Source organism: Triturus cristatus, chromosome 1_2, assembly GCF_964204655.1.
Source record: "Triturus cristatus chromosome 1_2, aTriCri1.1, whole genome shotgun sequence".
NCBI classification, from domain to species: Eukaryota; Metazoa; Chordata; class Amphibia; order Caudata; family Salamandridae; genus Triturus; species Triturus cristatus.
Genome location: NC_140580.1, coordinates 1,176,729,652 through 1,176,751,588, shown reverse-complemented (window position 1 = coordinate 1,176,751,588; position 21,937 = coordinate 1,176,729,652). Strand labels below are relative to the sequence as shown.

At 51.4% G+C, this 21,937-nt stretch overlaps 1 protein-coding gene across 8 annotated transcripts in view; it reads right to left on the bottom strand.

Moving 5' to 3' along the window:
- KYAT1 (kynurenine aminotransferase 1) overlaps positions 1-21,937 on the bottom strand; it is a 412,259-nt gene that overhangs the window by 25,177 nt on the left and 365,145 nt on the right. For all 8 annotated transcript variants that reach the window (XR_014965464.1, XM_085614045.1, XM_085614051.1 and 5 more), the window contains one exon: positions 2,463-2,549. Coding sequence is in view for 7 of the 8 variants with exons in the window: in XM_085614045.1 (XP_085470171.1) it covers positions 2,463-2,549 (87 nt within the window). In the remaining variant the exon portion in view is untranslated. The remainder of the gene's footprint in view (positions 1-2,462; positions 2,550-21,937) is intronic.

Below are 21,937 nucleotides of genomic sequence, written 5' to 3'. Positions count from 1 at the left end.
AAGTGACATGAAATACATCCTGGGCCAGGATCACACAATGTGGTCAAACAAGGGAGTTGTGACTGGTACCAGACCTTCTGCTACACAATGTGCAATTAGCCCCCAGATGGGCATCTCTTTGGACAGCACATGTCAGTGTTTCTTTCCGGATTACATCAGAGTGAGGGCTACAGGCAGAGCCCGGGTGTTATCATGATACGTTTTACATATCGAAAGCGTTGCCAAGAGCGATTCACCTCAGAAACAGGCTACGTTATAAACATATATATTCCAAATAGAACTACAACTACCATGCTAGCTGCGTTCTGATCTAAATGCGAGGAGATAGGAGCGGAACATGTGAAGCGATAAGCCGATATAACAATACATTTTTGACGCACATGCTTAAGAGGCTCTGGCACCAGGTTGAGAGTAGCCAGTCTAAAATCACTTTGCATTCACCAGGAAACAGCCCTGTAGGTGTTTCTCTTTTTTTGTAATGTGGGGGTGGCTACGCCTTATTCAAAGGGAAAGAGAAAGGTCCCGAGAGGGATTTGAAAGGAAACCGGAAAGGGCCAGAGTCTCCTTGCCCAAAATCACTCCGTGATTTTCTTAAGGAGAATATAACCATACGTGTAGACCTGGCTGTCTCCACCAATACCCCCACTTGCCTTTGAAAAGGTAGTCATACTCGTCGTCTCCGGTTCCCATGACTGCGGCTTCTATTCTAAGCTCTGTATCCGGAGAAGTGAAACTGTAACAGCCCCACCCTGCACGCGCTACTGCACTTCCGGACCGGCCCACAAATACCCCTAAATGCTACGTCCGGTGTAAATCCCAGTCTATCCCGGAACGAGTCAAAACGAAAATCATTAGAATCGCCATTTTGGAACAAGCCAAAGGGGCGGATAATATTGTAGCGTCCTCAAACTGGCTGTACGGAGCTGTGGTACTCTTCTGCTACGTAGGATTTACTTCCAGCACAGATCACGCTTAAATGTTATATTTGCGGTGCAACCTGCACGATTAACTTTTTATTTCATTCCATGCTTTGGATCCCAGCGTTTCCGTTTTTTCCCATAAAGCCAGAGATTTAAGTGGGATTAAAAACATTATCTCGGAGGAAAAGCAAACCTCTCCCAAAACGGAACCGAAAAATCTAGTATTGGAACTAATGACCAGACCGAGGATTTAAGGGGAAAGGGAGTGAAAAGGACGAGGATACAAAAAGAGGAGAGAGAAAAGTCTGAGGCAAGATGTGGGGGATGCGGAGAAAGCGAAAGCAGGAGCGTCTACGAATAAGTTAAAAGAGAGGATGCGGAGAAAGCGAAAGCAGGGAAAAACAGACACACACAGCATTTCCCTTGCGGGAGCGAGCAGGGGCACCATCTGTTTGAAAGTTAATTACAAACAGATGGTTGTAAAGCTCGCTCCCGCAAGGGAATCACCAAACGTGCACATGTTGCCATTGAAAGCAGTGCAAAGCGTGCACGTTTTTGGCTGAAAAAGTGAATCGATTCCTAAAGTTCTCCTCCTATGCAGCGCATGCACACTGCGTAGGCGAGACCTAAAAAGGCTTGATACATATGGCTCATAATCCTCTTTCTGGTCTCATTCCTGGTGGCCATCTGATCTCGGCTTACCTCATACTCCAGTTTGGACAGTAAAGAATCTGGGAGTCAAGATTAATGACACGTTGACCTTCTCGGGTCAGGCCAATGTCGTCACGTAGGCTGCTTTTAACAGGCTTTGGCTGATCAGGAAGATTTGTCCTTTCATCCCAGCTCACTTGCAGAAATTGGCTGCCACGTCACTGGTTATGTCAAAGATCGACAATCGTAACAGGCTCCATCTCAATGCCCATCAGCATGTCATTAACCAGTTACAAATCTTGCAAAGCGCAGCAGCCCGGCCGGCGAATGTTCAAGAGTCCACAATATCGTTCTATTTCAAAGTTTGTTAAGGAACTTCACTGGCTTCCGGTGAGACGGAGGATTGCTTTTAAAGCACTGCATGGCCACAGCTCTGATTTTCTTAGAGAGAGCTTTAACTCATATACTCCAGGCAGGTCTCTTCACTCAGCCGCTGCCAAACTGGTGGCACTGCCCAGGTTTCATTGCATTGCTTTGTGCTGGGACCTGCGAAGGCCAGGAACGCGCTTCCACTTTATGTTAAAGTCATGCCAAATCTCTTGGCCGTCAGAAAGACAGTGAAAACCTGGTTCTTCTCTGTAAAATAACATAGTTCTTTGCATTATCCATCATTTTGTATCTCAGCTAGCGCCAAGACGTTTTTTTGGTAATCAATCGCTCTACAAAAATAATAACATAACAATGTACACAGCTCACTTTCCACCACAAACCAGTCACCCACCCACATGTATACAGAAGGCCCCAGGTTAAGTGGCTGGCTTTCACCCCCTAGCCAATCAGCCAACCCTCTCCACCCATGTGCATGCAGAGGCCCCGGGTCACAGCGCTCACCTTTGCAAAACAGAACCTGATGAAGTTGCCAAACTGCTTCTTGCGATCTTCTGCATAGAAGGCAGACACGGGGATTGCAGCCAGACCCTGGGGAGAAGAGACAATGTTACACCGGTTTCTAAAGCGCCTTCTTTCGCTAGGTGCTCTATGGTCTGATATAGCTCTGCGGTAAGGTATCCGTTATCTCCCCAGCCCCTCCACCCTTACTCCAGTAACACTGGGCCTCAACAGCCTCCCCTCTGCTCCTTGTGTTCAATATCTCTTAGGCTTCAGTTAACCCTTAGTCTCCCTCTTCACACCTGCACCCCGACTCCTCGCATTAGTGAATGGTTTTCTCTTTCCCGTCACTGTCGCTCTCCATCGCAAGTCTCGGCGCACCCCGCCGTCGCCTCTTTTGCCAGATAACACTTGTGTCTTTGCACACTCACCCTTCCCTGCTCCTCCCCTCTCCACGCCAGCTGCTGGTGGTCCTTGCCAAGAGGAAGGCGCACATGGCCCCAGTGAGGAAAGGCCTTGTCGGACACCCTCCTTCCCTCCACCCGGTCCACTGACAAAGAGTTGTGTGGGTCAATGAGGTGTGTCCGTCAATGAGATATGTGAGTCAGGTGCGCAACGCCCATTGGGCTAATTGGGCTTCAGCCTCCCGGTCGTGTGTCTCAGCCCGGGCTGCTGCAGCTCGAGCTGCTGTGGGCTCGGCTGGGCGGAGTCTTATCTCCGGCACGCCGAATAGTTCACAGGCCTTTAAAGACCATTTGAATATTTACATACCTTTGTTAATTGGTTATCGAGGCTAAGCTTTTTTTATGGTTCCTGTACCCCTTGGGCCCCGACTCAGCCTATTCCTTACATTGTATTTTCCATTTCATGCCGTAGTGTGAGAATGCATGTCATGAAAAGGAATATAAAGTAGGGTTGCCAAAAGAAAATGCCAGCCATGTGTTGATTAACCCCTTGTGTGCTTCGGACGGCCCCCGACCATCCGACGTCACGGTGGGCGTGTGCGGAGGACGTCGGGGGGGCGTCTGAACTCCGCCCACTCAATAAAACTCCTGCGCAGCGCGAAAATTCGCGCAGCGCAGAACGTGTTAAAAAGCCTGCAAAGACCTCGTCTTGACACTAAATAGGGCTATAAATAAAAAAGTATGTATTCATTTGTAATGTGACTTCTCTGTCTTTGTTCCCTTTATTAGTCATGGATCATTCAGGCAGCCCTAGAACACAATTATAAGTACTTTTTATTTATATTTGCTGTTCGAAGTATGCACAGATAAGTGCTGAAAATACAATTTTAGGTGTCTGCTTATTTTTGTACCGTCTGGGACATCAAAATAACAAGCTAGCAATCCTAATCATAAGACTGGAAGTTTGTTGCAGGGTCAGCACATTATGTATCTCCTCACCCTGGATCCCTGATTAATGCCATAATAGCAGGACTTTAAGTGGGCCGGGTCCTTCCGGTGCTCGGAACCAGCAGTTCGTAAAAGCAGGCACCGAAACGGCTCCCTATCGGGCCCTCCATTTTCACCTTCACACTCAGACTGGAAAAAAAATCTTAACTCTGCAGCAGTTCATTGTTTTGATGTAACTTTTATTTTTTTGCAGTTATGTTTTGCTAAACTTGAAGTGCTTTACATGAGCTACAACAAGGACATCTTCATTTATTTTTTGGTAGGCACGGACGATTAAGTGATTTGCCCAGATACACAGGATGTTGAGCTGACGCGGAGACTAAAACATGCTTCCTCAGCTCCAAAGTTGGCAGCTCTAGCCATTACGCTACAACCTCTTGAACAAGAACTAAAGCATTTTCCATATTATATACAATGAACCCATAGTTTTATGTATGCATGTAGTATATCTATCTCATGCAACTAACAATCTTTGACAAAGCCAATAGTCCTGGCTTATTGTAGGTGTAAAGGCTTGTGGGGGGATTCCGATGGACAATGCAGAGGGAAAATTAATTATTTAATTTTCCTCTGCATCGTCCCTCGAAACCCCCACCTGGCCTCACCAGAGTTACCTGCACGGACCGCAGCTGCATGTTACTCATGTGGAGGCAATAAAAAAAGCAGCGAAATACCAGTCGGGCGGCACATTATGCTGTGCACAGATTTTTTGCATAAATGTTTTAAGCCACCCCCTTAAATATATCGCCCCTTTGAGAGACCTCCTGTAAGAAGCTGGCACTGTATATACTAATTAAACCCAAGGAGATGATGGACGGAGAGCTGAAACTTTTCAGACGCTCACCCCCAGTCACAGATCTGGGTTGAATCCATCATCATTCTTTAGCTCACTTCGCCACCTCAGTTCAGACCCAGCTATATGCAAATCAGACTTGACCCTGTGCCTCATGCGAACAGTCCAGCCCGAACTGCCAAGCCAGATCTTCCCTGAACTGGAAACAAGCATTCTGGGACCAGTTTCGGGGTAACACCCCTCATCAGCCAGGCTAGCTTGAATCCAGTGGCAAAGTGAGCTAGGGACCCACGTCTGGGCATATCCTGCTAACTTAGGGCAAACAAAATAAACACAGGGAGATGATGGATGGAGCGCTGAAACTTTTTTGACACTCACTCCCAGTCACAGATCTGGGTTGAATCCATCATCGTTCTTTAGCTCACTTCGCCACCTCAGTTCAGACACAGCTATATGCAAATCAGTCTGACCCTGGACCTCATGGAAACAGTCCAGCCCGAACTGCAAGAAAATATTATTTAGTTATTTTATTTCTAGAACCAAGCCAGACCTGGTGCAGGTAAGTGAAATAATACTTTGCAAAATCTTATGCAGTGAGTTACAGTTGAGTGCAGGTTCAAATGCAGTTGGTTGATTAACAGGTAAGTAAACGGTTCAAAATTACTTTTCAGTTACTTTACAGATTACTGTTAATGTTACTTTTTAGACTACTTTTGAAGCTACTTTTGCTAATCAGTGTGATATGCCTAGATATCACACTTAGGCATTTCCTAGACAAAAAGTAAGTAATTCAGTTTTTTACACATATGCAGTTTTTCAATGGTTCATACAAACCAACTCCACACAAGAATTTTCAAGGAAAAATAGTCAATGCAATCCTATGGAAGGAAATTAAGTTATCGGTTTGCAGGTAAGTACTATTTGTGGGAGATGGTATTCTGGGGTTAGAACCAGGGTTCCCCCAGGGTCAAGGATGCACTCTCAGTACACCCTCAGGGGCACTGGGGCGGCCGGGTGCTGAGGCCCAGTGTTATCCTGTGGGGGGGGGGGGGTTGGGGGCCTCCGGTTGGTGGCTGCTCACAAGCAGGCCACAAGGTTGTGGGAGCAAAGTTGCTGGCGTTGGGCTCAGGGCAAAGAGGGGTCAGAGTTAGCATACAAGGTGCACCCACGGCGGCACAGGGTGCTGTTTTGGCATCGGGTGCCCTGTTGTTTTCAATGGGGATTGCCAGTTTTCGTTTTTGGCTGCAGGCTTGGTCCAGGAAGACTTCCGGGAGGAACCAACAGCTGGTCAATTAAATTGGAGGGTTCGCGACATAGGTGCACCTCGTGTTCTTTTCTCCACAGCGCAGGACGTCTGGATGCAGGGGTGTCTTTTAGGGTCAGATTTCAACTTACTGGGCCAGTTGCGATTGGAGGGGGGGGGGGCTCCATGCAGAGGCTGCAGGCGACGTCGGGGAGTCCTGGAGCGGTCAAACCACAGTGGACTCAGACTCTGGAGCGCTGGGGGATCTCGCTGGGACAGGTGGGTCACCCAGATTCTGGCCGTAGGCATTGGGTCCAGTGGTGGTTCCAGGTGTCGGGTTTCTCTGTCCTCAGCAGGCTCAGACCCTGTCTTGGGAGTTTCTTTTGAACTGAGCTGCTGTTCACAGGAGATCCGGTCTTTGTTGAAGGCAGTCAGTCCTCTCCAGGGTTCTGGACATCACTGGCTGCAGGACAATGCGACATTTGAAACAGGATCTCTGGAAACTGCATACGGGCCGATAGGGCTGGTGCCAAGTCAGTTCTTCTTTGCAGTCTCCTCTGCTGGGCATCTTCTTTTGTCCTTCTTCTTCTTTAGGTTGCAGGAATCTGTCTTCTTGGTTCAGGGCTGCCCCCTAAATACTGAAATCAGGGGACGTTTTAGGGGTCTCGATGTCAGTAGCCAATGGGCTACTGACCTTAGGTTGACGACACCCTTGGTGTGTTCACCCCCCGTGGGGGAGTGGGCACAATCCCTAATCCTGATTGGAGAGTGCCTGCCATCTGCAAGGTGACACGCACTGAAGAGTGTGCTTCAACTCACCTCCCCCACCTGAAGGGTGGGATTGGCAGAGGTGGGCACACCTTCGGGGCTGTGCTAATTTTTCCCGCCTGTTTTCCCGCCAAACAGGAGGGGAGACAGGAAAGGGGCCTGCTCCTGATGGCAGGAGATGCTGGGGGTCACTTTACAAATGTTGCCAGGCCTTTGAAGCTCCCCTGCCACAGATGGCCCTTCCTGGCCTGGGGGAGGTGGAAACCCCTCTGCCCAGGAATTCTTTGTTTCTGGGCTCGGGAAGCGAATGCTCCCACCCCAGGGGACCAGAAACATGTCTCGTGGTGGCAGGCTGGTGTGTACCAGTCAGGAAATCCACCGAGGCTGGTCGTTTTTCAGGGGGCATCTCTAAGATGCCCTCTGAGTGCATTGTATAATAAATCCCACACTGGCATATGTATGGGTTTATTATGCTGAGAAGTTTGCTACCAAACTTCCCAGAATTCAGTAAAGCCATTATGGTGCTGTGGAGTTCGTATTGACAAACTCCAAGACCATATGCTCTTTATGGCTTTACTGCACTTACAATGTCTAAAAATGGACTGTACCCTCACCAGGGGTATTGTGCACCTAGCTAGAGGGGTGTCTTACCTATACCATAGGCAGTGAGTTGCAGGCATGGCACACAGGGATGTGTTCTCCAAATGAGAGGAACAGGCAGCTGTTTAAGCAGGTCCTGCACACGTACTCCCAAACAAGAACTAAGTATAACCGGGACCACTTGGCTATTTCGCGTCACTGAGTTTTTCTGTCACGCAGCACCTTAAAGTTGGTCTTGTTATCATTTCTTTTTCAGGTCGCAGAATACTAGGTGAATTGGACCTGGTATTCACTCGCAAAGCTGGTAACTTTTGCATTTCCTTACTTTTAGCAGCAGCAGTGCGGTGGTGTAAGAGTTGAGATACATTCTCTGAAACTATCGGTCCTGATGCATTGCCACAAGACCCGTTAGGAGCTATCGTAGGCAAGCAATATGCCGACCTTGTACACCACACATGCCCTTTGGGACCATTGCATCCGGTTAGGGGTCCTTGTTTTCAGTTAGGTCAGTGAACCCTAGGAATAACATTTAGGCAATAAGGTTGCCCTAAACCTATTTTAGACACCACTTCGCACTCACTACACTACCTATTCCACACACACACCTAAGGCTTCATCAAAAAGATCTCCGCCAAAGAGTCCCTACATGGGTGCCCGTTGGGCATTGCAGCGCTGTGCCGACGAGGAGCGGGCCCAAATGATGAAGCATGACATCCTACGGGTTGTGTGAGGGCACTTTTTCTCAGACCTGAACACTCACACTTTCACTTAGGAACCGCACACCAATCAGTTATACACAGGAATGTGTGCCATGTCGACTCTTCATTTTTCTCTGCACCAAAACACGCAGCCTGCAGTGGCAGCGTGTGAGTGTCAGGGTACAGGGCCTCTTAGGGTGACACAATATGTGCTGCTGCCCTTAGAGGCCTTCCCTGGTAACAGTGCCCATTTTTCATCCCACTTAAAGCCTTGCATAACAGCAATAGTTTAACTTGTATCTGAAACTCTATGCCGCAATCAACAGCATGCTGAGTTACTTCAACTGTCAGGGAATGCACCCTGCATTCAGACAACGCATTCCTTATTCTCGCCCTTCACTTTCACGCTAACCCTACACTCACAGCGATCACAATGCACTCACACTGATCACCATGCACTCACACTGATCACCATGCACTCACATCATTCACCTGCTCACCCTGCACTCACAGCGATCACTCTGCACTCACAATGCACAGGCGCTGGTCACCCTGTACCTCACCCTGCAGTCACACGAACACACTACTCACAGCACTCATGGGACACTTCACCCACCTGTCCCCCTCACTGCTCAATCTGCAATCTCCCTCAATCAAGCCCATCACTAACCATGCATTCATTCATCCCACTCTGCACTTACATCCGCACCATATGGTCACCTCACTCACCCTGCAGTCACTCCTCTTACCCTACTCTCACACTGTCGCATCACTCACCGTGCACTCACATGGGCACTCCTGCCACCCACACAGCACAGAGGGTTAATGTGCCTGCTACAAAGAATGTGTACCATGCAGATCACAGAACTGAGTATGAGTAAACTATGAGTAGCGCTATAAAAGAATGAAATGTTTGTTAGAAAGGTGCTATAGAGAGACTAAAAAAATTGTTGGCTGGGAGTGTTTGACCCCCTCCACCCCCCGAAGTTCGGGTCTAGTTGTGTCCCTCGTGGGCGTCAATAAGATACGTGCGTCATTAAGATATGTACGTCCGTTAGTTGTGTGCATCAATCTCGTATGTGCATCAATGTATCCTGTGCTCACACAAACGACTTTCACAAACTCTCTCTTCAGTGAGATTTACAGCTATCCCTGAGAAAACATTGAAATGTGGACATTTCCTTGTCCTCAGCTGTGGATCAGAGGACCATCCATCCAACAAGGATTCGGGGTACCAGATCCTGACCCCCCCCGCCCCCACTGACCCCGCAATCCCCATGGGACAGCAGAGGAGGGGTACAAGATCCTGGCCCCACCCCTCAGCCCCAAAGCACCCTTCCGTGGACGAGGATCTGTCGCCGGCACCTGTAAAGGACACAGGACTCACTTCTGTGAACGAGGACCTGTCGCTGGTGCCTGCAGGGGCACATGCTTCACTTCTGTGAAGGAGGATCTGTCACCAGCGCCTGCAGAGGCACCGGCTTCACTTCTGTGAATGAGGATCAGTCACCGGTGCCTGCAGAGGTACATGCTTCACTTCTGTGGACAAGGATCTGTCGCTGGTGTCTGCAGAGTCCACAGGCTTCACTTCTGTGAACGGGGATCTGTCGCTGGTGCCGGCAAAAGCCACAGGCTTCACTTCTGTGAACGAGGATCTGTCGCCGGTGCCTGCGGAGGCCACAGGCTTCATTTCTGTAGATGTGGATCTGTCGCCTGCACCTGCAGAGTCCACAGTCTTCACTTCAGTGGATCAGGATCTGTCGCCGGTGTCTGCAGAGTCCACAGGCTTCACTTCTGTGAACGGGGATCTGTCGCCGGTGTCTGCAGAGTCCACAGGCTTCACTTCTGTGGACGAGAATCTGTTGCCAGCGCCTGCAGAGGCACAGGCTTCACTTCTGTGAACGAGGATCTGTCGCTGGTGTCTGCAGAGTCCACAGGCTTCACTTCTGTGAACAGGGATCTGTCGCTGGTGCCGGTAGAAGCCACAGGCTTTACTTCTGTGAACGAGGATCTGTTGCCGGCACCTGCAGAGTCCAGTGGCTTCCTTTTCTGTGGACGAGGATCTGTCGCTTGCACCTGTGGAGTCCACAGTCTTCACTTCTTTTAACGAGGATCTGTCGCTGGTGTTTGCAGAGTCCACAGACTTCACTTCTGTGAACGGGGATCTGTCTCTGGCAGCTGCAGAGTCCACAGGCTTCACTTCTGTGGACGAGAATCTGTTGCCAGCGTCTGCAGAGGCACAGGCTTCACTTCTGTAAATGAGGATCTGTCGCTGGTGTCTGCGCGGTCCACAGGCTTCACTTCTGTGAACAAGGATCTGTCGCTGGCGCCTGCAGATTCCACAGTCTTCACTTCTGTGAACGAGGATCTGTCGCTGGTGTCTGCAGAGTGCACAGGCTTTACTTCTGTGAACGAGGATCTGTCGCCGGCACCTGCAGAGTCCACTGGCGTCATTTTCTGTGGACGAGGATCTGTCGCTTGCACCTGTGGAGTCCACAGTCTTCACTTCTTTTAACGAGGATCTGTCACTGGTGTCTGCAGAGTCCACAGGCTTCACTTCTGTGAACGGGGATCTGTCTCTGGCAGCTGCAGAGTCCACAGGCTTCACTTCTGTGAACGAGGATCTGTCGCTGGTGCCTGCGGAGGCCACAGGCTTCATTTCTGTAGATGTGGATCTGTCGCCTGCACCTGCAGAGTCCACAGTCTTCACTTCAGTGGATCAGGATCTGTCGCCGGTGTCTGCAGAGTCCACAGGCTTCACTTCTGTGAACGGGGATCTGTCGCCGGTGTCTGCAGAGTCCACAGGCTTCACTTCTGTGGACGAGAATCTGTTGCCAGCGCCTGCAGAGGCACAGGCTTCACTTCTGTGAACGAGGATCTGTCGCTGGTGTCTGCAGAGTCCACAGGCTTCACTTCTGTGAACAAGGATCTGTCGCCGGCACCTGCAGATTCCACAGTCTTCACTTCTGTGAACAAGGATCTGTCGCTGGTGTCTGCAGAGTGCAAAGGCTTCACTTCTGTGAACGAGGATCTGTTGCCGGCGCCTGCAGAGTCCACAGTCTTCACTTCTGTGAACGAGGATCTGTCGCCGATGCCTGCAGAGTCCACAGGCTTCACTTCTGTGGATGAGGATCTGTCGCTGGCACCTGCAGAGTCCGCAGTCTTCACTTCTGTGAATGAGGATCTGTCGCTGGAGTCTGCAGAGTCCACAGGCTTCACTTCTGTGAACAAGGATCTGTCGCCGGCGCCTGCGGAGGCACAAGATTCACTTCTGTGAACGAGGATCTGTCGCCGGCGCCTGCAGAGGCACAGGCCTCACTTCTGTGAACGAGGATCTGTTGCTGGTGCCTGCAGGGGTACATGCTTCACTTCTATGGACGAGGATCTGTCGCCGGCAGAGTCCACAGGCTTCACTTCTGTGAACGAGGATCTGTCGCTGCCGCCTGCAGAGTCCACAGTCTTTACTTCTGTGGATGAGGATCTGTCGCTGTTGCCTGCAGAGTCCACATTCTTCACTTCTGTGAACGAGGATCTGTCGCTGACACCTGTAGTGGCCACAGGCTTCACTTCTGTGAACGAGGATCTGTCGCCGGTGCCTGCAGAGTCCACAGGCTTCATTTCTGTGGACATGGATCTGTCGCCTGCACCTGTGGAGTCCACAGTCTTAACTTCTGTGAACGAGGATCTGTCGCTGGTGTCTGCAGAGTCCACAGGCTTTACTTCTGTAAACAAGGATCTGTAGCTGGTGCCTGCAGAGGCCCAGGCTTCACTTGTGTGACTGAGGATCTGTCGCCAGTGCCTGCAGAGTCCACAGGCTTCACTTCTGTGAATGAGGATCTGTCGCTGGTGTCTGCAGAGTCCACAGGCTTCACTTCTGTGAACGAGGATCTGCAGCTGGTGCCTGCGGAGGCCCAGGCTTCACTTGCGTGAACGAGGATCTGTCGCCGGTGCCTGCAGAGTCCACAGGCTTCATTTCTGTGGACATGGATCTGTCGCCTGCACCTGTGGAGTCCACAGTCTTAACTTCTGTGAACGAGGATCTGTCGCTGGTGTCTGCAGAGTCCACAGGCTTCACTTCTGTGAACGAGGATCTGTATCCGGTGCCTGCAGAGGCCCAGGCTTCACTTGTGTGACTGAGGATCTGTCGCCAGTGCCTGCAGAGTCCACAGGCTTCACTTCTGTGAACGAGGATCTGTCGCTGGTGTCTGCAGAGTCCACAGGCTTCACTTCTGTGAACGAGGATCTGTAGCTGGTGCCTGCGGAGGCCCAGGCTTCACTTGTGTGAACGAGGATCTGTCGCCGGTGCCTGCAGAGTCCACAGGCTTCATTTCTGTGGACATGGATCTGTCGTCGCCGCTTGCGGAGGCCACAGGCTTCATTTCTGTAGATGTGGATCTGTCGCCTGCACCTGCAGACTCCACAGTCTTCACTTCAGTGGATCAGGATCTGTCGCCGGTGTCTGCAGAGTCCACAGGCTTCACTTCTGTGGACGAGGATCTGTCGCTGGTGTCTGCAGAGTCCACAAGCTTCACTTCTGTGAACGGGGATCTGTCGCTGGTGCTGGCAGAAGCCACAGACTTTACTTCTGTGAACGAAGATCTGTCGCCGGCACCTGCAGAGTCCACTGGCTTCATTTTCTGTGGACGAGGATCTGTCGCTTGCACCTGTGGAGTCCACAGTCTTCACTTCTTTTAACGAGGATATTGTCACTGGTGTCTGCAGAGTCCACAGGCTTCACTTCTGTGAACGAGGATCTGTCGCCGGTGCCTGCGGAGGCCACAGGCTTCATTTCTGTAGATGTGGATCTGTCGCCTGCACCTGCAGAGTCCACAGTCTTCACTTCAGTGGATCAGGATCTGTCGCCGGTGTCTGCAGAGTCCACAGGCTTCACTTCTGTGAACGGGGATCTGTCGCCGGTGTCTGCAGAGTCCACAGGCTTCACTTCTGTGGACGAGAATCTGTTGCCAGCGCCTGCAGAGGCACAGGCTTCACTTCTGTGAACGAGGATCTGTCGCTGGTGTCTGCAGAGTCCACAGGCTTCATTTCTGTGAACAAGGATCTGTCGCCGGAGCCTGCAGATTCCATAGTCTTCACTTCTGTGAACGAGGATCTGTCGCTGGTGTCTGCAGAGTGCAAAGGCTTCACTTCTGTGAATGAGGATCTGTTGCCGGCGCCTGCAGAGTCCACAGTCTTCACTTCTGTGAACGAGGATCTGTCGCCGATGCCTGCAGAGTCCACAGGCTTCACTTCTGTGGATGAGGATCTGTCGCTGGCACCTGCAGAGTCCGCAGTCTTCACTTCTGTGAATGAGGATCTGTCGCTGGAGTCTGCAGAGTCCACAGGCTTCACTTCTGTGAACAAGGATCTGTCGCCGGCGCCTGCGGAGGCACAAGATTCACTTCTGTGAACGAGGATCTGTCGCCGGCGCCTGCAGAGGCACAGGCCTCACTTCTGTGAACGAGGATCTGTTGCTGGTGCCTGCAGGGGTACATGCTTCACTTCCATGGACGAGGATTTGTCGCCGGCAGAGTCCACAGGCTTCACTTCTGTGAACGAGGTTCTGTCGCTGCCGCCTGCAGAGTCCACAGTCTTTACTTCTGTGGATGAGGATCTGTTGCTGTTGCCTGCAGAGTCCACATTCTTCACTTCTGTGAACGAGGATCTGTCGCTGACACCTGTAGTGGCCACAGGCTTCACTTCTGTGAACGAGGATCTGTCGCTGACACCTGTAGTGGCCACAGGCTTCACTTCTGTGAACGAGGATCTGTAGCTGGTGCCTGCGGAGGCCCAGGCTTCACTTGTGTGACCGAGGATCTGTCGCCAGTGCCTGCAGAGTCCACAGGCTTCACTTCTGTGAACAAGGATCTGTCGCTGGTGTCTGCAGAGTCCACAGACTTTACTTCTGTGAACGAGGATCTGTAGCTGGTGCCTGCAGAGGCCCTGGCTTCACTTGTGTGACTGAGGATCTGTCGCCAGTGCCTGCAGAGTCCACAGGCTTCACTTCTGTGAACAAGGATCTGTCGCTGGTGTCTGCAGAGTCCACAGGCTTCACTTCTGTGAACGAGGATCTGTTGCTGGTGCCTGCAGGGGTACATGCTTCACTTCTATGGATGAGGATCTGTCGCCGGCAGAGTCCACAGGCTTCACTTCTGTGAACGAGGATCTGTCGCTGCCGCCTGCAGAGTCCACAGTCTTTACTTCTGTGGATGAGGATCTGTCGCTGTTGCCTGCAGAGTCCACATTCTTCACTTCTGTGAACGAGGATCTGTCGCTGACACCTGTAGTGGCCACAGGCTTCACTTCTGTGAACGAGGATCTGTAGCTGGTGCCTGCGGAGGCCCAGGCTTCACTTGTGTGACCGAGGATCTGTCGCCGGTGCCTGCAGAGTCCACAGGCTTCACTTCTGTGAACGAGGATCTGTCGCTGGTGTCTGCAGAGTCCACAGGCTTTACTTCTGTGAACAAGGATCTGTAGCTGGTGCCTGCAGAGGCCCAGGCTTCACTTGTGTGACTGAGGATCTGTCGCCAGTGCCTGCAGAGTCCACAGGCTTCACTTCTGTGAACGAGGATCTGTCGCTGGTGTCTGCAGAGTCCACAGGCTTCACTTCTGTGAACGAGGATCTGTAGCTGGTGCCTGCGGAGGCCCAGGCTTCACTTGCGTGAACGAGGATCTGTCGCCGGTGCCTGCAGAGTCCACAGGCTTCATTTCTGTGGACATGGATCTGTCGCCTGCACCTGTGGAGTCCACAGTCTTAACTTCTGTGAACGAGGATCTGTCGCTGGTGTCTGCAGAGTCCACAGGCTTCACTTCTGTGAACGAGGATCTGTCGCTGGTGTCTGCAGAGTCCACAGGCTTTACTTCTGTGAACGAGGATCTGTAGCTGGTGCCTGCAGAGGCCCAGGCTTCACTTGTGTGACTGAGGATCTGTCGCCAGTGCCTGCAGAGTCCACAGGCTTAACTTCTGTGAACGAGGATCTGTCGCTGGTGTCTGCAGAGTCCACAGGCTTCACTTCTGTGAACGAGGATCTGTAGCTGGTGCCTGCGGAGGCCCAGGCTTCACTTGTGTGAACGAGGATCTGTCGCCGGTGCCTGCAGAGTCCACAGGCTTCATTTCTGTGGACATGGATCTGTCGCCTGCACCTGTGGAGTCCACAGTCTTAACTTCTGTGAACGAGGATCTGTAGCTGGTGCCTGCGGAGGCCCAGGCTTCACTTGTGTGAACGAGGATCTGTCGCCGGTGCCTGCAGAGTCCACAGGCTTCATTTCTGTGGACATGGATCTGTCGTCGCCACTTGCGGAGGCCACAGGCTTCATTTCTGTAGATGTGGATCTGTCGCCTGCACCTGCAGACTCCACAGTCTTCACTTCAGTGGATCAGGATCTGTCGCCGGTGTCTGCAGAGTCCACAGGCTTCACTTCTGTGGACGAGGATCTGTCGCTGGTGTCTGCAGAGTCCACAAGCTTCACTTCTGTGAACGGGGATCTGTCGCTGGTGCTGGCAGAAGCCACAGACTTTACTTCTGTGAACGAGGATCTTTCGCCGGCACCTGCAGAGTCCACTGGCTTCATTTTCTGTGGACGAGGATCTGTCGCTTGCACCTGTGGAGTCCACGGTCTTCACTTCTTTTAACGAGGATCTGTCACTGGTGTCTGCAGAGTCCACAGGCTTCACTTCTGTGAACGGGGATCTGTCTCTGGCAGCTGCAGAGTCCACAGGCTTCACTTCTGTGAACGAGGATCTGTCGCTGGTGCCTGCGGAGGCCACAGGCTTAATTTCTGTAGATGTGGATCTGTCGCCTGCACCTGCAGAGTCCACAGTCTTCACTTCAGTGGATCAGGATCTGTCGACGGTGTCTGCAGAGTCCACAGGCTTCACTTCTGTGTACGGGGATCTGTCGCCGGTGTCTGCAGAGTCCACAGGCTTCACCTCTGTGGACGAGATTCTGTTGCCAGCGCCTGCAGAGGCACAGGCTTCACTTCTGTGAACGAGGATCTGTCGCTGGTGTCTGCAGAGTCCACAGGCTTCACTTCTGTGAACAAGGATCTGTCGCCGGCACCTGCAGATTCCACAGTCTTCACTTCTGTGAACAAGGATCTGTCGCTGGTGTCTGCAGAGTGCAAAGGCTTCACTTCTGTGAACGAGGATCTGTTGCCGGCGCCTGCAGAGTCCACAGTCTTCACTTCTGTGAACGAGGATCTGTCGCCGATGCCTGCAGAGTCCACAGGCTTCACTTCTGTGGATGAGGATCTGTCGCTGGCACCTGCAGAGTCCGCAGTCTTCACTTCTGTGAATGAGGATCTGTCGCTGGAGTCTGCAGAGACCACAGGCTTCACTTCTGTGAACAAGGATCTGTCGCCGGCGCCTGCGGAGGCACAAGATTCACTTCTGTGAACGAGGATCTGTCGCCGGCGCCTGCAGAGGCACAGGCCTCACTTCTGTGAACGAGGATCTGTTGCTGGTGCCTGCAGGGGTACATGCTTCACTTCTATGGACGAGGATTTGTCGCCGGCAGAGTCCACAGGCTTCACTTCTGTGAACGAGGTTCTGTCGCTGCCGCCTGCAGAGTCCACAGTCTTTACTTCTGTGTATGAGGATCTGTCGCTGTTGCATGCAGAGTCCACATTCTTCACTTCTGTGAACGAGGATCTGTCGCTGACACCTGTAGTGGCCACAGGCTTCACTTCTGTGAACGAGGATCTGTCGCTGACACCTGTAGTGGCCACAGGCTTCACTTCTGTGAACGAGGATCTGTAGCTGGTGCCTGCGGAGGCCCAGGCTTCACTTGTGTGACTGAGGATCTGTCGCCGGTGCCTGCAGAGTCCACAGGCTTCACTTCTGTGAACGAGGATCTGTCGCTGGTGTCTGCAGAGTCCACAGACTTCACTTCTGTGAACGAGGATCTGTAGCTGGTGCCTGCAGAGGCCCAGGCTTCACTTGTGTGACTGAGGATCTGTCGCCAGTGCCTGCAGAGTCCACAGGCTTCACTTCTGTGAACAAGGATCTGTCGCTGGTGTCTGCAGAGTCCACAGGCTTCACTTCTGTGAACGAGGATCTGTAGCTGGTGCCTGCGGAGGCCCAGGCTTCACTTGTGTGAACGAGGATCTGTCGCCGGTGCCTGCAGAGTCCACAGGCTTCATTTCTGTGGACATGGATCTGTCGTCGCCGCTTGCGGAGGCCACAGGCTTCATTTCTGTAGATGTGGATCTGTCGCCTGCACCTGCAGACTCCACAGTCTTCACTTCAGTGGATCAGGATCTGCTGCCGGTGTCTGCAGAGTCCACAGGCTTCACTTCTGTGGACGAGGATCTGTCGCTGGTGTCTGCAGAGTCCACAAGCTTCACTTCTGTGAACGGGTATCTGTCGCTGGTGCTGGCAGAAGCCACAGGCTTTACTTCTGTGAACGAGGATCTGTCGCCGGCACCTGCAGAGTACACTGGCTTCATTTTCTGTGGACGAGGATCTGTCGCTTGCACCTGTGGAGTCCACAGTCTTCACTTCTTGTAACGAGGATCTGTCACTGGTGTCTGCAGAGTCCACAGGCTTCACTTCTGTGAACGGGGATCTGTCTCTGGCAGCTGCAGAGTCCACAGGCTACACTTCTGTGAACGAGGATCTGTCGCTGGAGCCTGCAGTGGACACGGTCAGTGTTCCGCAGTGAAGGCCGGATCTAATCAGGGACTCGAGGTCAGTCACACATCGGATCTGAGGGTCTCAATGTTGAACACCCCTGTGTGTCCAGAAACAGACGCATGCTTCGAGAATGTGACCTCTGATCCAGGGAGAGATGGATATGCGCACGGCAAGTAGAAGATTACAGATCAGCTGTGATCACTTGGAATCTCGGAAGATTTGGGATCAGAGATCTGCTTTTAGGTCTTCTCAAGGTCACGCATATGACCTTGACGGATATTGAAGTCTGCTCTTTCCCCAGTACTTCCACAGATTGTCTGTCTTTGCTTGTTACAATATTTTGTTTCAAGAGGGTGATCACAGTGCTTCTGCACAAGGCTAGTTTCACTAAACGTCATGTACAGTACCCTGCCAGGATAATCTGTGAAGTGCCCTTTTCCTGGCACTCTTGACACTGAAAGGGGCATCACTTTACTGCACAAACACTAGCAGATGTCAGTGCGTCTGGAGAGGAACGGTGGCTGGGAGACTCAGCATCAAGGCTACGATTGGCCCACACCTGGGGAAAGCTGGGCTCACCCTTGAGAGGTAATGCTGGGGTTCCCAGCAGCAACTGACACTACGCTTAGGCTGTAGTGTGAATCAAGACGCTATGTGCAGGTAGCCATCCTGCGACTGAGTGATTGTTTTCAACCTTCAAATACCCTCAGTGGCACAGGTCTACCTTTGAATGTGCAAACCAAATAAAGTCTCCGTCTGCCTACACAAAAACACATTCAGTGCACATGGAAGATGAGTACCGTATGTGCAAGCCAAATAAAGTATCCGTCTGCCTACACAAAAACACATTCAGTGCACATGGAAGATGAGTACCATCTGGGATGACTCAAGCTATGAGGGAGTCTTTCTTTTTATTTAACCCTCCATCACTCTAGTAGTGACAGGCTTCATCATTGGGCTCCTAAAGGCCGCGGTGGGCTCGACCGTATTCCAGGGAGCTCTATGGATATATTTTCCGGTGACCGGGGGTAAATCTGAAAGTGACTCATCTGCTCCTAGGTATACATTTATTAGTGGGGTGGATGGACGCAATAAAAATAATAATAGTCATTATAAGGCGGGACACTCAAGCAATGCAATGGTCCTCTGACCCTCAGTTTGTCAACATGTTTTGTCCATACTCTGATGGCCAAATCTGGTCCAGGGCATTCGTCAGGACGGAAAAAACGATGACGATGTATGGGTGACTCATCACTTGTGGCATGCACATATCTTGGCATGTGAGGTGAGTGTCTACTTGCCTGTTCAGAGCCAGGTAATATAACTCTTAATGAGTGGTACCTGTAGGAGACAACCAGGTATGCATGTTGTGAGAAGGTGGCCTGATATATGCTGTCCACTAGTTCTAGTGGGCACCTTGTATCAGTCCAAACAACCCCTTATGGTGAATGGTTAAAGACAACCTTATGTGAAAGCTATCCTAGTGATAGCTATGGAGAGCAGCCTTCAAGCTAAGTCTTGAAGGAATGTAAAGCAGCTTGTTTTACCAGTCTATAAACTCTTGAATGATCAAATGAAAAGACAACCACATCAGGTGTATATTCAAAATATATGTATTTAAGGTTAAACACACCCCTCTAATCTCTTTATGAGACTGGAGTTCGAAGTACTAAAGTTACAAGTGATTAAGCATCAGTAAAAGCACAAATACACGCTTGAGCCCTAGGGGCGTACCAAACCATATACTAAAAAAGTGGTATAAGAACCACGACTGTGATAGGCACTAGGCCGAATGCCTCTAGAATCGCTGGGACCCCAAGGAACCACCCAAGGTAGGAACACAGGGGACCCACGGGAACTGTATGCAGTGTGGAAACACAACCGCGGGTTCCTATTACTTTCTATGGGGAATGTCGCGGTTGGAATTTTAAAGATTAGGGACACTTCTAATCGAGTCAGGACCAAACCCTCTTGGACTTAGGAAGTTCTAGGGCTAGCACCCACGAGAGTACCGGAGTACTTGAGTTAGCTCACCCAGGGAAGCCAGGTGCATAGGTGTCTTTTGGTGTCTGGTCGCGTCGTCGATTTCAATGGAAGCCTGCAAAGAACTGCTGCTGCCGTGAAGAAGAGAAGTGTCCGGAGAGATCCAAGCCTGGATCTAGGATGTAAGGAACCTGAAAGCAGAGGGGACAGAGTCTGGGTCACTTGCCAGTGACCTAGGGCAGGATGGACCAATGCCCACAGATGTCGGGTGCTTCAGGTGAGTTGATGGGTGTCTTGACTCTTCAGCCACGAGGTCCAGGAGGGCGAGTGCTGCGTTGTCGGCGACCAGAAAGGACCCAACAAGCCTTGGCAACGGCAAGTCAAAGGAAATCAGAGAGAGGACTGCGGTGCAGACCAGCAAGGTCTGATGGACTCACCCAGCGAGGGTAAGTAAGAGCAAGTCTGGAGCAACCAGAAAAGCCTCAGCAGAAATGGAGTTGCCTTCGTGGGGACCTGCTACCCAATGGGCTAGTGATCGCGAAGGAGCCTCGAGCGGTCGCACTGGAAGCTGGCCCACGGGTCACTCGTGGAGTGAAGGCCAACAATCTTCGGTGCAGGAGGTGCTCAAGGCTGGGGCTACTCGGAGCTCAAAGCACAACTTCGAGGATGACCAGGAAGGTGTTGTTGCTGCAAAAGTTCACGGTGTCCAGGGGTCACGGTTCCATGTTACCCACGATAGCCACGTGCCTCAGCTTTGCTGTGGACTCAGGGTAGCCTCGGGAAAGTCTGGAAATCCACCTCTGGGGATGCAGAGACTTCGGCGTCCGGCGAGAGCTTCAGAAATTCAGACCGGTCAGTTGCTTCTTTGGTGCCTGCCAAGCAGGGGAGTCACTCCTTGACCCCAAGGGAGATTTCTTCCGTCTTCTAGTCGTGATAGAAAGTCGAAGGTCCAGGATATATGTTTCAGAGGTTCGTCCAGGGTAATCTAAAGTCCTAGGGATTGTATTCCTATACTTATACTAAGTTTAGGGGATGGACTAACTCTAAGGCATCACCTATAGATGGGCCTGGGGTGGGGGTGGTTACACCCCTTCCCCTTTGTCCAGTTTCATACCAGAGCAGGGGCTGAGTGCCCCTGAAACCGGTTTGAACTGGGCTATGCACAGGGACAACTTGTGTGCCCCAAGCAGTGTCTCAAATATGCACCCACCCTGCCCCAATACACATCTGCCTGTCTGGGGAGGTGGTTACACCTCCCTGTGACAGGAAACCTATTGTCCAGGCCTCCCCTGCCGGAGTTTCCCCAAGCAGCAGGAGGCTAGACCCATGTCTGTGGCATCCATTTTGTGATGCCAGGGCTTTGAAAGGATTTCACTGGGTTTAGCCAGTGTGAACTTGTCTCTCCCTCTAGAAGGGTGGAATGCTACCCTCGCCGCCAGAACGGGTGGTTGGGGGGTAGTATTCCAAAGCATGTGACACCAAACATGACATGTTTTGATGCAGCCATCCCAAAGTTAGCGTTTACCGCGAGGTTATGATGCACTTAAGAGTATATGGTATGGCTGTATCACAGAACAGCCATAAGGAAGTATTTCCGAAAGCTGCAGAGGGGCTCAGCTCATGCTTGGGCACCCTCTCACATAAAACCAAACACCCTGCCTTCAGGATTGTCAAGGCATGCCATAGGAGTGGCTTGTAGGTTTATATCTGTCTGTATAAGGTAGTGATATAGGTAGCCTATACCACAGTAATGGGTGCAAGCACACCCTTACCCAGGCTGCAGTAGCAGACCTGTGACGTCATTTTGGAGTGCTTCCCAGGGGTGGCATAAGACATGCAGCAGCCCCTGGTAGGCCTCTGAGGTACCTATGCCCTAGGGACATAGTATACCATATACTAGGGGCTTATAAGGCACTCCAGAATCCAATTAGATATGTACCTAATGTACATGGAAACCATTTTAGAGAGGAAGCGGCTGGGGTCCTGATTAGCAGGGCCACAGCCAGACTAAGGTCGAAAAACAGTGAAACACCAGCAAAAAGTGGGGGTACCCATGTGAAGCAGATCCTACACATGCTGTCAGGGATCACACATGGTGATCACGTTGCTGCATGCTTCATTCCTTGTGTGCCATTCAGACTTAGCAAAGCTTGCTGGTTTGGAGAGCTGGCCATGCCTCATGTGAAAAACAGAGAAATACGGGGAGGGGTGCGAGTGAACACTACAACTTTCACACTGCGAAGGTAGTGCTCCAAGTGTTCACTGCAAACCAAGTGTTTCTTTCAAAAGGACGAAAACCTATCAAGGTGTGCCATGATATTGCGTCTGGCATCATTAACAAAACGTTCAT